This window comes from Musca autumnalis, unplaced genomic scaffold (assembly GCF_047663935.1).
Source record: "Musca autumnalis isolate F117 unplaced genomic scaffold, ASM4766393v1 scaffold_2, whole genome shotgun sequence".
NCBI classification, from domain to species: Eukaryota; Metazoa; Arthropoda; class Insecta; order Diptera; family Muscidae; genus Musca; species Musca autumnalis.
Genome location: NW_027411755.1, coordinates 48,464,256 through 48,477,527, shown reverse-complemented (window position 1 = coordinate 48,477,527; position 13,272 = coordinate 48,464,256). Strand labels below are relative to the sequence as shown.

At 35.7% G+C, this 13,272-nt stretch overlaps 2 protein-coding genes across 2 annotated transcripts in view; one reads left to right on the top strand and one right to left on the bottom strand.

Moving 5' to 3' along the window:
• Nucleotides 1-13,272, top strand: part of side-II (sidestep II transmembrane protein) — a 482,796-nt gene that overhangs the window by 234,629 nt on the left and 234,895 nt on the right. The gene's annotated exons all lie outside the window — the stretch shown is intronic.
• LOC141394842 (uncharacterized) lies at nucleotides 4,842-8,120 on the bottom strand. The gene is made up of 3 exons (XM_073969858.1): nucleotides 8,033-8,120; nucleotides 5,556-5,793; nucleotides 4,842-5,462 (listed from the first exon to the last, which is right to left on the bottom strand). The coding sequence occupies exons 1-3, from the start codon at nucleotides 8,118-8,120 to the stop codon at nucleotides 4,922-4,924; spliced, it is 867 nt and encodes a 288-aa protein (XP_073825959.1). The 3' UTR covers nucleotides 4,842-4,921.

Sequence of the window (13,272 nt, the reverse complement as noted above, 5' to 3'; positions counted from 1 at the left end):
ACTACCCATGCAAATATTGCGCAGGTTTTTGGTTTGGTAAAATAGAAATCCTACAACAAATTTGACCCGCTTTATTGGGAAACTTGGGTTCAATTCTCAACCTGGAAAAGTTGACAAGAACTTTCAGATAAAATTGAATCCACGGCCTTCAGCGTGCAAGGCGAGTGTGTATACCATTGCACCACGGTGGCACCCAATTGGGATGTTTTCCAAAAATATGTCTAATAGAAGAATTTATGACAATGTCGATTTTAGGGACAGTTTGAAGTTAAAAAATATTAATTAACAAGCAAATAATATACTTAACAACATTAACCCTAAAACGTGATTTTACTTTTGCAGATTCCTGGAGTTTAGGTACGATTTAGAGTTTTGCTGTATTTGAGGACCTACAGTAAAAATTTATGGCAAATAATTTTGAAGAATATTTTGATCTGATACGATCACATTTTAAAGGAGTTTTTAAACGTTTTTGAAAAAAGGGCCAAAAAGACCCCTTTAATGACTCGCATGAGGGTTAATTTTTTTTCATAAAAAGATACCCCGCATTGTTGTCAGCAATATTGTCAAAGACACTTTATACCTAAAATGCAAGAATTCCAAGGAATCTAATGTCGAATATTTTAAAACCTGTAGAAATGGGTGGAACTTGCAACGCTTATTTAGGTTACTTCCCCACGTAAACTTTCAAAACGCCGATGCACGTGTCTTATTTTCTTGGTCCACTTTCATAATCTGAGCGGGGTTTCTTGTAATTTAAAAAAAAAAACAATTTTGTTGTACAGTGTAATAAACAAGTAAGAACGGCGTTAAGTTCAGCGCCGCCGAACTTGTTGTACCCTCCACCACGAGTTGTATTAAAGTAAAACTAAACAATTAAAAAAGTATCAGTCGGCTTTGCCGACAGAGATATACCCTCAGCCTGTGTATATTGAAACAATTTTTCCCAAAATACATACGTATGTATTTAGGGGATTTTAAAAATTTTGGGCATTTGAACCGACAAAAATGTTGATTAAAGATAAAAAGTTTTGCGGAGGAGATACAACAAGGAATGAATCGACATTGACCGTTATGGAAGTGAATCTCCAGCCACAACATATGGTGCCATAGGGGGTTTTTAAACTCTTCGGGCTGTTTGCACAAGAAGTATGGACTTGCCCCTAAAAAAACTTTTACCATCGTAATTGAGGCAGCGAATGCAAGTTGCTTCAACAAAAATCAAAGTGAATCGATTTTACGTCTTAAAGTGAACTTATCCGCAATTTTGTGTGGGAGGTACCGGAAGGGGTGGACAAATATAGTCCATATTTGAACCTGAATTGTATCTGGTAGATATATTAGGTTGTGTAAAGTATAGTATTGGGTGCCACCGTGGTGCAATGGTATGCACACCCGCCTTGCACGCATAAGGTCGTGGGTTCGATTCCCCTGCCAGGCAACATCAAAACACTTTTCAACGGTGACAAAATACCCCTCAGTAATGTTGGCGACATTTCCTAAGTATTTCAGCCATGTAAAACTTCTCTACACAAGTGGTGTCTTAGACACGCCGTTCGGACTCGGCGATAAACTGTAGGTCCCATATCACTGAGCTAATAGGAATCGGGGTGCACTCATTGATATGAGAGAAGTCTCCCTTGTCCCTTATGGGATGTTTTTTATATATAAAGTATAGACCAATTCGGCCACTCCCTTCAAGAGTTACCGTACGAACAATTTTTCCGAACATTTTTGAACTTTTGTGGGCGGGGGGGGTGGGTACCTGAAGGAGTGGACCGATATGGCTTATCTTCAAACTTAAACTATGTTTAAACAAAATATTACTAAGGCCATATTTTAGACCGAATCGGCAGATCCGTTCGAGAGTTATCTTGCGCTCCAACCACCTCACACGGTGTCATAGGGGTTTTTTGCAACTTTCATGCTATTTTCTCAGGAAGTATGGACTTGCCCCTGATGAAACTTGTACCGTCGTATGGAGGGCAGTGAATACAAGTTGCTGAAACAAAAATCAAAGCGATTCCAGAGATGGCCCTAAACTGAACTTTTCCGAAATTTTGTGTGGGAGGTACCCGAAGGAGTGGACCTATTGAGACCATTCTGGAACCTCATCTATGTCTGGTAGAAAGTTCACGATGTGTAAAGTATGGAGCAGATCGGTTACTTACTTTAAGAGTTATCGTTAGCACAATTTTTCCGAACATTTTCGAACTTATGTTGGGGAGGTACCGGAAGGAGTGGACCGATATAACCCATCTTCGAACTTAAACTAAGTTTGGGCAAAATATTACGAAAGCCGTTCGAGAGTTATCGTGCGCTCCAGCCAGCAGGACAGACAGACAGACGGACGGACATGGCTAGATCGACTCCAAATTGTCTGAAACACATTTCGTCCAAACATACTTGGGGTCTAAAACCATTATTTCGATGAGGCACATTTTCATCGTATCAAAGTGTATATACCCTCCTTAGCCTAAAGGCTGAGGGTATAATAATTAGTTTGCTTTCCATTCCAGTAATTTGTTTCATTTATATTCCAGCAATATCGGTAAAACAATGTGGCTAACTTTCAAAATATCGAAAATCGGGAGGTACAGTTCTATGGTGGGCAATATGAAGGTATATCTTTACACCAACAAATTTCTGGTGGAAAGTTTTGCACCCGTAGCGAAGACTAAATACCAAATTTCAGCAATTTCGGTGGTATATTGAGGTCACAATCTTCAAAATAGCGAAAATTGGGATGTACCGTTCAATGGGGGCTATATGAAGACGTGGACTATACCGACAAATTTAGCGGAGAAAGCTGAGTACCCCCTATGAAGACGAAATACCAAATTTCAGCTATTTCAGTGGATTATTGAGGCCACAACCTTCAAAATACCGCAAATCGGAAGGTACCGAAAAAAATCTGGGAAAAAGTTTTATATCCCTATCGTAGACTAAGTACCAAATTTCAACCATTTCCGAGGAATATTGAGGCCACAACCTTCAAAACCCCGAAAAGCGGGAGGTACGTCCTATAGAGGCTATATGAAGGAGGCGACCTATACCGACAAATTTCACATGGAACATTTAGTGCCCCAAATGAAGACGAAATACCAAATTTCAGCTATTTCAGTGGATTATTGAGGCCACAACCTTCAAAATACCGCAAATCGGAAGGTACCGTTCTATGGCGGCTATATGAAGGCGCAGACCTATACCGACACATTCCTGGGAAAAAGTTGTATATCCCCAACCAACAAGATTATGGGCGAAAGTTTGATACCCCCAACGAAATCTAAGTACAAAAAATTCAGCCATTTCGGTTTGATAATGAAGCTAAAACCTTAAAAATACCGAAAATCGGGTGGTACCGTTCTATGGGGGTTATACCAAAACGTTGACCGATATAGCCAATTTGCAATAGCAAAAATCGTAGGAGTTCTAGCTCTATCTTAAAAATTGCGAGATGTATTGATTTCATCAGACGGATGGACATGGTTATATCGACTTAGAATTCTACCCTGATCAAGAATGTATATACTTTATAGGGTATCCGATTAATATTTCGATGTTTTGCAAACGGATTGACAAATTTCATTATACCCTCCATATTATGGTGGATGGTATAACAAGTAGAACAGGACTTTCCGAAACTTTTTTACCCTGAAGGTAGGCAATACTGACAATTTTCAAAATATGTTCAAACATCTATAAACATGGTAGTTTCAGAATCCGCAAAAACTGTCCAGGTGTAAGAAGATTCGAACCCACAAAACCACTATTATGTGAACGGGTTCGCGGGTTCGGGTAGCGGCTCTTTCAAAAGACAAACGCTAAGTGCAGCCTTTGGAAGTTATGAGTTTTGGCTCTGAACGTTAACACGCCAACAAGCCAGCAAAACGATCGAGGTTGAGTGTATGGTACTTCGCTAGAATTACATACAATACAAATTCCTTAGGCCATGTTAGCTCGATTAATTCAAATAATTAATTAAAAAGTTGATTTTTATTTATTTGAAAATGTTACCTATTAGGGCGTAGATCATTTTAAAATTAATGTTAATTAATTTCTCCTTAGATATGCAAAAAATCATCAGCCATTAAACTCGAATGATGATTTTCTGCAAGTGAAAAAGGAAAGCCGAAGATTCGAACCCACACAACCACCATTATGTGACCGTGATGTGTTTAGACATAGTATGAGTACAACATGCTCTAAAAAAATTAAAATGACCGCAAACATGTTCTTAAACTGCGCATGTTGGAAAAATGCTGCAATTTTGTGTTAAAGGTACACGAAGGAGTATAACAAACTTGAACCACTTCGAACTTGATGGAAATATTACGATGTGCAAAGTAGAGACAAGATCAGTTAACTTACTTCGTGTTCACCATTTTGAACATTTTTATGGTTGTGGAGTACCCGGAGGAGTAGACCTAATTTCCCATCTTAGAACTTAAACTAAGTTTGGACAAAATATTACGAGGCACGGAGTTGGGATCAAATCTTTCCATTTCCGAGTTATGGTACACACCAATCAGCCAAACACACCGACAAACGAACAGAACTAAAGCGACTCCAAATTGTCTAAACCAGATTTCGTACTTCCTTCTCGATGCCTTGTACAACCACTAAACATTAAAAATGTCAGCAGACGTCTGCTTGCCCTCAGCCTTCCTTTGTGAATTTAACCATGGGAGTTGTGTAAATAAAAACACATATTTTAATTAATTAATATTTCTTTATTTCATTATTTTCTTCGACGTTACAAACATATAGGTACCTTCTTGCCATGACCGGTTCGTTCTTCTTTTCTTAAACGATTATAATACAATACACGATACGAAATTTTATTTTACTTTTTTATAACCAAATATTTTACGAGTTAAATTTATTTTCGAAACTTTCCACATGTTTCAGAATTTTACATTCAGCACAATCGGGCATGTGCTCCCACCCGTCCAACAAAACTCTGGTAATCACAACAATATGAAAGACAATCATTGCTATCGGCTGAATATGATAGACCATCGGGACACTGTACTGGTTTACATAAATTAGCACGGCCTGCCGGCTCTACTTGAGTTGGGTTATTTAAAACAAGAAAAACATGACATTTTCCGTCGAATTTGACAACTTTATACAACCACATTGGTACAGGATTTTTTTGTCTTGGCATAAGATATATTGGAACTAGTTTTTTGTTTTGATCTGCCAGTTGCAGCACATCAAACGTGCCAGTTACAACGTTATCTGGGATGAGAGCATAATTGTTTGTTGCTCCGGAGTTTCTGGTATCACCTCCTGCTTTTTTGTTTATCCAATTTTCAACCTTCTTCCAATTACCCAAATTGCATTTGGCAAACATTGGTACAATATTTATATTCAACATTGTTGCATCTTTTTGATCCTTTGTAATAAAATCTTGAACATTTACCATATGACCCTGATGTACTACATAAAACAGTAGCCTTCTCATTACTATAACATACCGTGTATACGGTAGGATTTTTGCCGGGTATTTCATATTGCACAAAATAGATGTCACCATCTATGTTATTAACCCTGGTCCTCGTACCGCTTTTTCAAATATTGGGTTCGTGCAATGTTTATCCCTAGGAATGTCCTCTAAGATGCCATTATTGCACTTCAAATGTAATTCTTCTGTTTGCCTATTACAATATAATGTCAACTGTTTCCCATCTGGTATAACATCCTGCCGAAGAAGTTTATCATCGTACAAAAATATCCAGTTCTTTGTCAGAAGACATTCAGATATATCACAATCCTTAGCTAAAGCATCTAAAAACATGTACAAAATATGCACATTAAATATGTATGTATGCTTTCAATATATCGACGCCTCCAAACAATAGTATGCTAAGTCGACTTAGCATGTTTTCAAGTTCTTTACATTTTTATATTTAACGTCCTTTAACTTAAATTCTGTCAAATTTTGGTAATAATCGGACAATCCGAACAGAAGTTATAAACAAATATTTACTTAGCATAGTACTGAAGGTCAAAGAAATTTCCAAACTTTTAGAGCTTGTCCTGCAAAACTCACTGTTCAGAATTAGCAAACTATTATTTGGAGATGTCGAACGTCCTTTAACTTAAATTCTGTCAAATTTTGGTAATGATCGGTCAATCCGAACAGAAGTTATAAACAAATATTGACTTAGCATAGTACTGAAGTTCAAAAAAAATTCCACACTTTGAGAGCTTCTCCTGCAAAACTCACTTTTTAGACTTAGCATACTATTATTTGGAGGTGTCGATATGTACATGTTGGTTTTGTTTTTTAATTTACCTCTGGATATTATCAATATGCATAGTACAAGTAGTCCGCCGAAAAACATTGTGATTTCCGTAATATGTAAAATGCGAAAAATATTCCGATATATGTTTCGCCTAGCGCAAACGTTTTTAAAATGTGAGATAATTTCACATTTCAAAGCCATTTATACAATGTATATTTTGTCAGGGACGTACGAAATTGTTTGGAGCTAGGGGATCGCTCTGCGTGAATATTTTAAAATATGTTTGCATGACTCCTATGGAAATTTAAACATATATTTGAGCGTTTAAACATATTTTTTGAACTACTCCTATTTGCGTGCATATCTGAGAAACATTTTTGGAGGGACCCCCATGGGCATGGATAGTTTAAAAAAGGCGATATATTTTCTCTTTCTACTAAGGATTAAAATTAAAAAATATTTTTGGAGCGACTCCTATTGGCGTGGATAATTTGATAAATATTTTTAAGCGACTCCTATAGGCGTGGATGGTTTAAAATATTGTTGCAGCGACTCCTATGGGCCTGGATATTTTAAAATGTTTTTTAGAGTCACGGCTATAGGTGTGGATAACTTAACAACTATTTTTGGAGCGACTCCTACAGGCGTGGATATTTAAAAAAAAACAAGTAAGCAAAGGCTTCAGTCTGACGGGCCGACCATGTGATACCCTACACCACAACCTCTAGGAATAAGCTATGTGCAACCACTTTGCACGCTGAATGTCCGGGTAGGATTCCCAGGCCTGACCACACCAAATTTTCAACGGCGCACAGTGGTTCAGAATCGTTTTTTCCTGGTCAAAATTCTGTAACTTTCGAACGGATAGAGATATATTTATAATTCTTTTTTTGTTAGACAGATAACCCAATCAGCTTTCAGACGAATTATAAGCGGTCTAGTTCGGTCTGGTAGTTGCAGAGAAATTCAAGGTCAAAGTTAAACTTTTGAGTTTTTTAACTATTTTTCATCAAAATATGAGTGTTTTTGTGGTTTTTATATCTTCCTATTTATTAAAGATGGTCAAACACCAACAAATAAACAAAATAATTTCCAAAAAAACTAAAAAAAAAAATTCGAAAAAATGTCGAAAATTTTTTTTTTTCAAAAATTTGTAAAAAAAAAATTACAAAAAAAATTAAATTTTTTCAAAAATTGCAAAAAAAAATCTCCTTGGGTTTTAATAAAAATTATTTAACTTGTATAAAAACTCCTTTACTCAAAAAAGTTGTAATTTGTGTCAAAAAACTGTAATTCATATGGAAACAGTATAGAAAAAAACACATTTTTACCTATGTAATTTCAATAAATTGAAAAAAGTGTTAAACGGACGGAACGGGACGGGTAGAAAAGTATATATGAGCTGGAAGAGGAGATTTTCGGGCGTCTTTCTGTGAAAACAGAACTTTGTTCCATGTTGTTCCACAAAAGTTCTAGTCCACTAAATTTGGAATTTCAAAAAATTTAGTACCCAAGGAAAAATAAAATAGATCATGTTGTGTAAACGCTACGGTAATTTACTAAAACGATTTTTAAAGGCCACAATCCTACCTACCTTACAAAAAAACAATGAACACAATAACTGTTATAGTTTCAGAGAAATAGCTTCGTCTTTCTCCAGAAATTTGCAAAAATGACGCATTTCCCAAAAATTGGGAAAAAGCTCGTTTTTAGGGGCACGCCACGCCCACACCTTCCAATAGTTGGGCCTAATTTTTTGGTTTCCTTAGTTTCAATACGATTGCTATCGAATCCGGTATAGAAATTAAATAAGTTTGACAAAACAAAATTTTGATTTTTGGCCAGCAAAATCCATTCCTGAACCATTGTGCGGCGGCATAACACCCCTTTGTAATGCTGCCGATATTTCCTGAGTATTTCAGCCATGAACAACTCCTCTACAAGTGGCAACATAGGACACGCCTTTCGAATACGGCGATAAAAAATACGTTACATATCAATGACATAACATGAATCCATTGGTATAAGATAAGCCTCCCTTGTCCCTACTGGGATATTTGTGGAACAATTATATAAATTATACATTTCTAAACAATATGCCAAAATTGGAAAATTCACATTGATTGTGGGTTTATTGAAGATCTATCGTCCTCACATATGCTTGGTAATCCACACAGTTTTTTGATTTTCAGGGCACTTCGAAATAAGTTCATTGTGGTTTTATACATATTTTATACCGAAAGAAATGACTAATAATGAATAGAAATTTAAATAATTTGCATGCAAACAAATTTATAAATCCCAAAATTATTCATATTCAATTACACACCAAGTAAGATAGTATAAGTCTGCTCCGCTAACGGTGATATACCCTCAGCATCTGAACAAAAAAAGAAACAAACAGAATAATTATGCCGTATAAAAAATATATATGGGGGTTTCTGAGTGAAATCGGACACTTTTTCACGATGAGGTTTTTGATTTCCTTTATTTTTTGCTATGGTGATGCTGCTCATTAGCAAAACACTTTAGTATATTTTCAGATTTTTTTTTTTTTTGACTAACTGTTCCAGAGTTATCGCGCCTTGAAAAAGTCAAATTCTGTAAAAACTACATGCAATGAAATACTCATAACTTATTTAATATTGGTCTAATTTCAAAAAATCTTTTTTTGTATGTTTTGTTGTTTTATCAGCTATTTAATAAAAAATAGCAAAAAATTTGCACAGTGGGCTTGGATGCTATTTTCGCGATTTAATATTTAAAATCAATTTTTAAAGATAAATTTCTAAATAAAACAACAAAACCAATGTAAAAAATGTAATTTTGTATTGTTTTTGTAAAATAACAAATGTTTCACACGGGTTAAAAGAAAAAATTGTATTGAAAAATTTTAAAAAATTCAGAAAAAATAGTAATCGTCCGAATCCCATTACCACATAGGGCTTAAAATTTTTGTAATTGAACGTAGTTTAATACAAAAATAATTAAAGAAAATCGAAGGGGTCGAACATCTTTAAACATTGATTTTAAATATTAAATCGCGAAAATAGCATCCAAGCCCACTGTGCAAATTTTCTGCTATTTTTTATTAAATAGCTGATAAAACAACAAAACATACAAAAAAAGATTTTTTAAAATTGGACCAATATTAATTAAGTTATGAGTATTTCATTGCATGTAGATTTTACAGAATTTGACTTTTTCAAGGCGCGATATCTCTGGAACCGTTAGTAAAAAAAAATCTAAAAATATACCAAAGTGTTTTGCTAATAAACAGCATCACCATAGCAAAAAATAAAGGAAATCAAAAACCTCATCTTGAAAAAGTGTCCGATTTCACTCTTGAAAAAGTTTGAGAATTATTTTTTTGGAAATTTTGGACCATTATCTCAGGAAGTATGGACTTACTACGGGTACCGTGATAAGAATGTTCTCAAACTGCACTTTTCCCAAATTTTGTTCAGGAGGTACTCGTAGGACGGGACCGATATAGTCCATATTCCAACCTGATACATTACTGGATGAAATAATAGGATATGCAAAGTTTGGACCAATCAGAAAACCCCCTTGAGAGTTATCTTGCGGATTTGCCATTTTAGTTAGTTTTCTTGTTTGTTTTTCAGGGTTTCTTTGACCTTTTCGGCCAAAATCTCTGGAGGTATGGGCTTGCCATTGCAATTGTACCATCGTAAAGGGGGCCGCAAGGACTATCTGCTGAAAAAATCAAAACGATTCGATAGGACTCTTAAATTTCACTTTTCCAAGTTTTGTGTGGCAGGTACTCGAAGGTGTGGACCGATATAGTCTTACCGATCTATATCTGGAAGGAATAATAATATATGGGAGGTTTTGACCAAATCGATTTCGCACTTCGACAGTTATCGTTCACACAATTTTTCAGAAAAATTTTGAACTTTTGTGGCGGAAGTGCCCGATATTGCCCATGTTCGAAATTAAACTAAATTTTGGCAAAAAATTACGAAGTGCAAAATTTGAATCGAATCGGTAGATACGTTCGGGAGTATTTGTATTAACCTAAACTGTGAGGGTATAAAATAGGTGGCGAAGCGACCCCATTCTGCAATATTTGTATAAAAATTCAATTGGACAACTGAACTGAAAATTTCTCTGTCATGATTGAGACAATTTGTAGTATCATAGGAAATTGTGGTTCTATACACAAAACACATTATATTTCAGGCAGTAGGCCCGTTATCTAGCAGACACATTATTGCAATTTGCATCAGGGGAAAGGTCAGTAGTTATTTTTCCATATGTAGGCTACTTTGCCGGTATATGCCATCCAGGAATAAAAATATGGACCAAAAATAAAATTTGTATATTTTTCATACAAAAGTAATGGTCCATTTCACCCGCTAAATAATATCGGATCATCATCCAAAATTGGTGGCATCTTCTTCGACCTAAACCCTTACCTCGTGCAAAATTTCGTGACCATTGAGCTATAATTGCGCCCTCTAGTGTGCTTATGATTACACTTCAAGCAAAAAACTGGATATATTAGGCTGTAACTCTGTTATTTTACCGCGTAAATATACTATAATTGGCAGCAATGGAAAGGGCAAGAGTTGGTCTTCCTAATATTATTTACGTGGGCGGAAATTGTCTTCCAAAAATAAAGATATAACCGGTATATTAAAAATTTTCACAATTGTCACACAAAAGTTAAGGTCCATTTAACCCTCCAAACATCATCCGATCACCATCTCAAATTGCAAGCAACTTCTTTGTTATATACTGTTACCTTGTTCGAATTTTCGAGGCCATCGGACTATTATTGCGACCTACAGAGCAGCTACAAAATCGGATAAAAATTATGTTTTTGGTCCATTTCACCCGCTAAATATTTCTGATGTAAAGCCGACCTCCATACCAAATTTCGTGACGATCGGTCCATAATTGCGACCTGGAGTTTGATTACAATTTATAATTGACAGACGGACGGACGGACGGACGGACGGACGGACGGACGGACACACATCTCAAAATCGATTTATCTGGTCGAGATATGAAGATTGGTATACCACATTGGGGGTCTCCGACGAATATTTCGCGGTGTTACATGATTTTTTTCCAAAACAAACTTATAATACCCTTTCCACATAGTGGTGTAGGGTATAATTAACAAATATTTTTTAAGCGGATCCTACAGGCGTGAATATTTTAAAATATTTTTGGAGGGACTCTCATAGGCTTGGAAAGTTCAATTTTTTTTGCCAACACCTACAGGACTGGATGATTTAAAATAAAATTGGGGCGACATCTACAGGAGTGGATAATTTAAAACCAAATTGGGGGCGACATCTACAAGAGTGGATAATTCAAAAAAAAAAATGTTTTTGGATCGGGTCCTACAGGCGATATATTTTAAACTATTTTTGGAGCGACTGTAACATATATGGATAATTTAAGTTTCGATAGTTTAAAAAATGTTGTTGAGGCAACAGGAGTTGATAACTTAAAAAAATGTTCTAATATTGGAGCGACTCCTACAGGTGATATATTTTAAAATATTTATGGAGCGACTCCTATAGCCGTGAATATTTTACAGATATTGTTGGGGCGACTCCTACTGGTCTGGGGATACTTGAAAATATTTTTGGAGCGACTCCTATAGAATTGGAAAATTTACAAAAAATTCATTTTTGGAGCAACTTCTATGGGTGTGGTTAATTATTACATTTTTTTTGGGCGACACCTACATGTGTGGAAAATTTAAAAATTATTTTTGGAGCGATTCCTATAGGATTAAAATTAAAAAAAAAGTATTTTTGTAGGGCGCCATAGACGTGGATAAATTAATAAATATTTTGGAGGGACTCTCATAGGTGTGGATAGTTTAAAAACTGTTGTTGGGGCGACATGAGTGGATAAGTTAAAAATATTCTAATATTGGAGCGACTCCTACAGGCGATATATTTTAAAATATATTTGAAGCGACTCCTTTAGGCGCTAATAACATCAAAATAATTTTTGAGGGACTCCAGAAGGCGTGAATAGTTTAAAAAATATTTTTTTGCTACTTTGGATAATTTTATAAATATTTTTGTAGCGATCCGTACAGGAGCGACTCCCATAGGCGTGGATAGTTTAATAATAGTTTTCGAACGACCACTAAAGGCGTGGATAATTTAAAAATTTTTAGAGCCTGTAGGAATCAGGCTTGAATATTTTAAAATATTTTTTGAGGAACTCCTATAGGCGTGAAAAATTTACAAAAAAATATTTCAAGAGCTATCAGGCTTGGATATTTTAAAATATTTAGGAGCAACTCATATTCGCGTAAAAAATTTACAAAAAACATTTTATGTGCGACTCCTATAGGCGTGGAAATTTTGCAAACATTTTGTCTGAGCGACCAATTCAGGCGTGGATATTATAAAATATTTTGGAGCTACTCCTTAAGGCGTCGATAACTAAAAAAATATTTTTGAAGCGCATCTTGCAGGCTTGGATATTTTAAAATATTTTCGGAGCGACTCCTGTTAGCGTGGATAATTTTAAAATAGGCGTGGATAATTTAAAAAATAATTTTGGAGCGACGAATTCAGGCATGGATATTTTAAAATATTTTCGGAGTGACGCCTATATGTGTTGATAATTTTTAAATATTTTTGGAGTGACTCCTAGGAGTGGATAACTTAAAAAATATTTTTGGCTTGGATACTTACTTGCTTAGCTGGCCTATTACAGAACATTTGTTTCATAAGCCGAACTAAGAAAAGATCTCCAACTCTCTCTGTTTAGTGCTTCGCTTTCTGGAATACCGCGCATTGTCATCTCTTTATCCACTTGTTGGCGCCATCTTTTTTTTTTTGGCCTGCCAATTCTGCGTGCACCGCCATGCGGCCCGAATTTATACGCATTTTTAGCGGGTTCATCATCGCTATTTCTTATAATATGGCCTAGCCAACGCAATCACTGCATCTCGATACGTTTATCTGATGTCGTTGTATAGCAGATACAGCTCGTGGTTCATACGACGTCGATATTC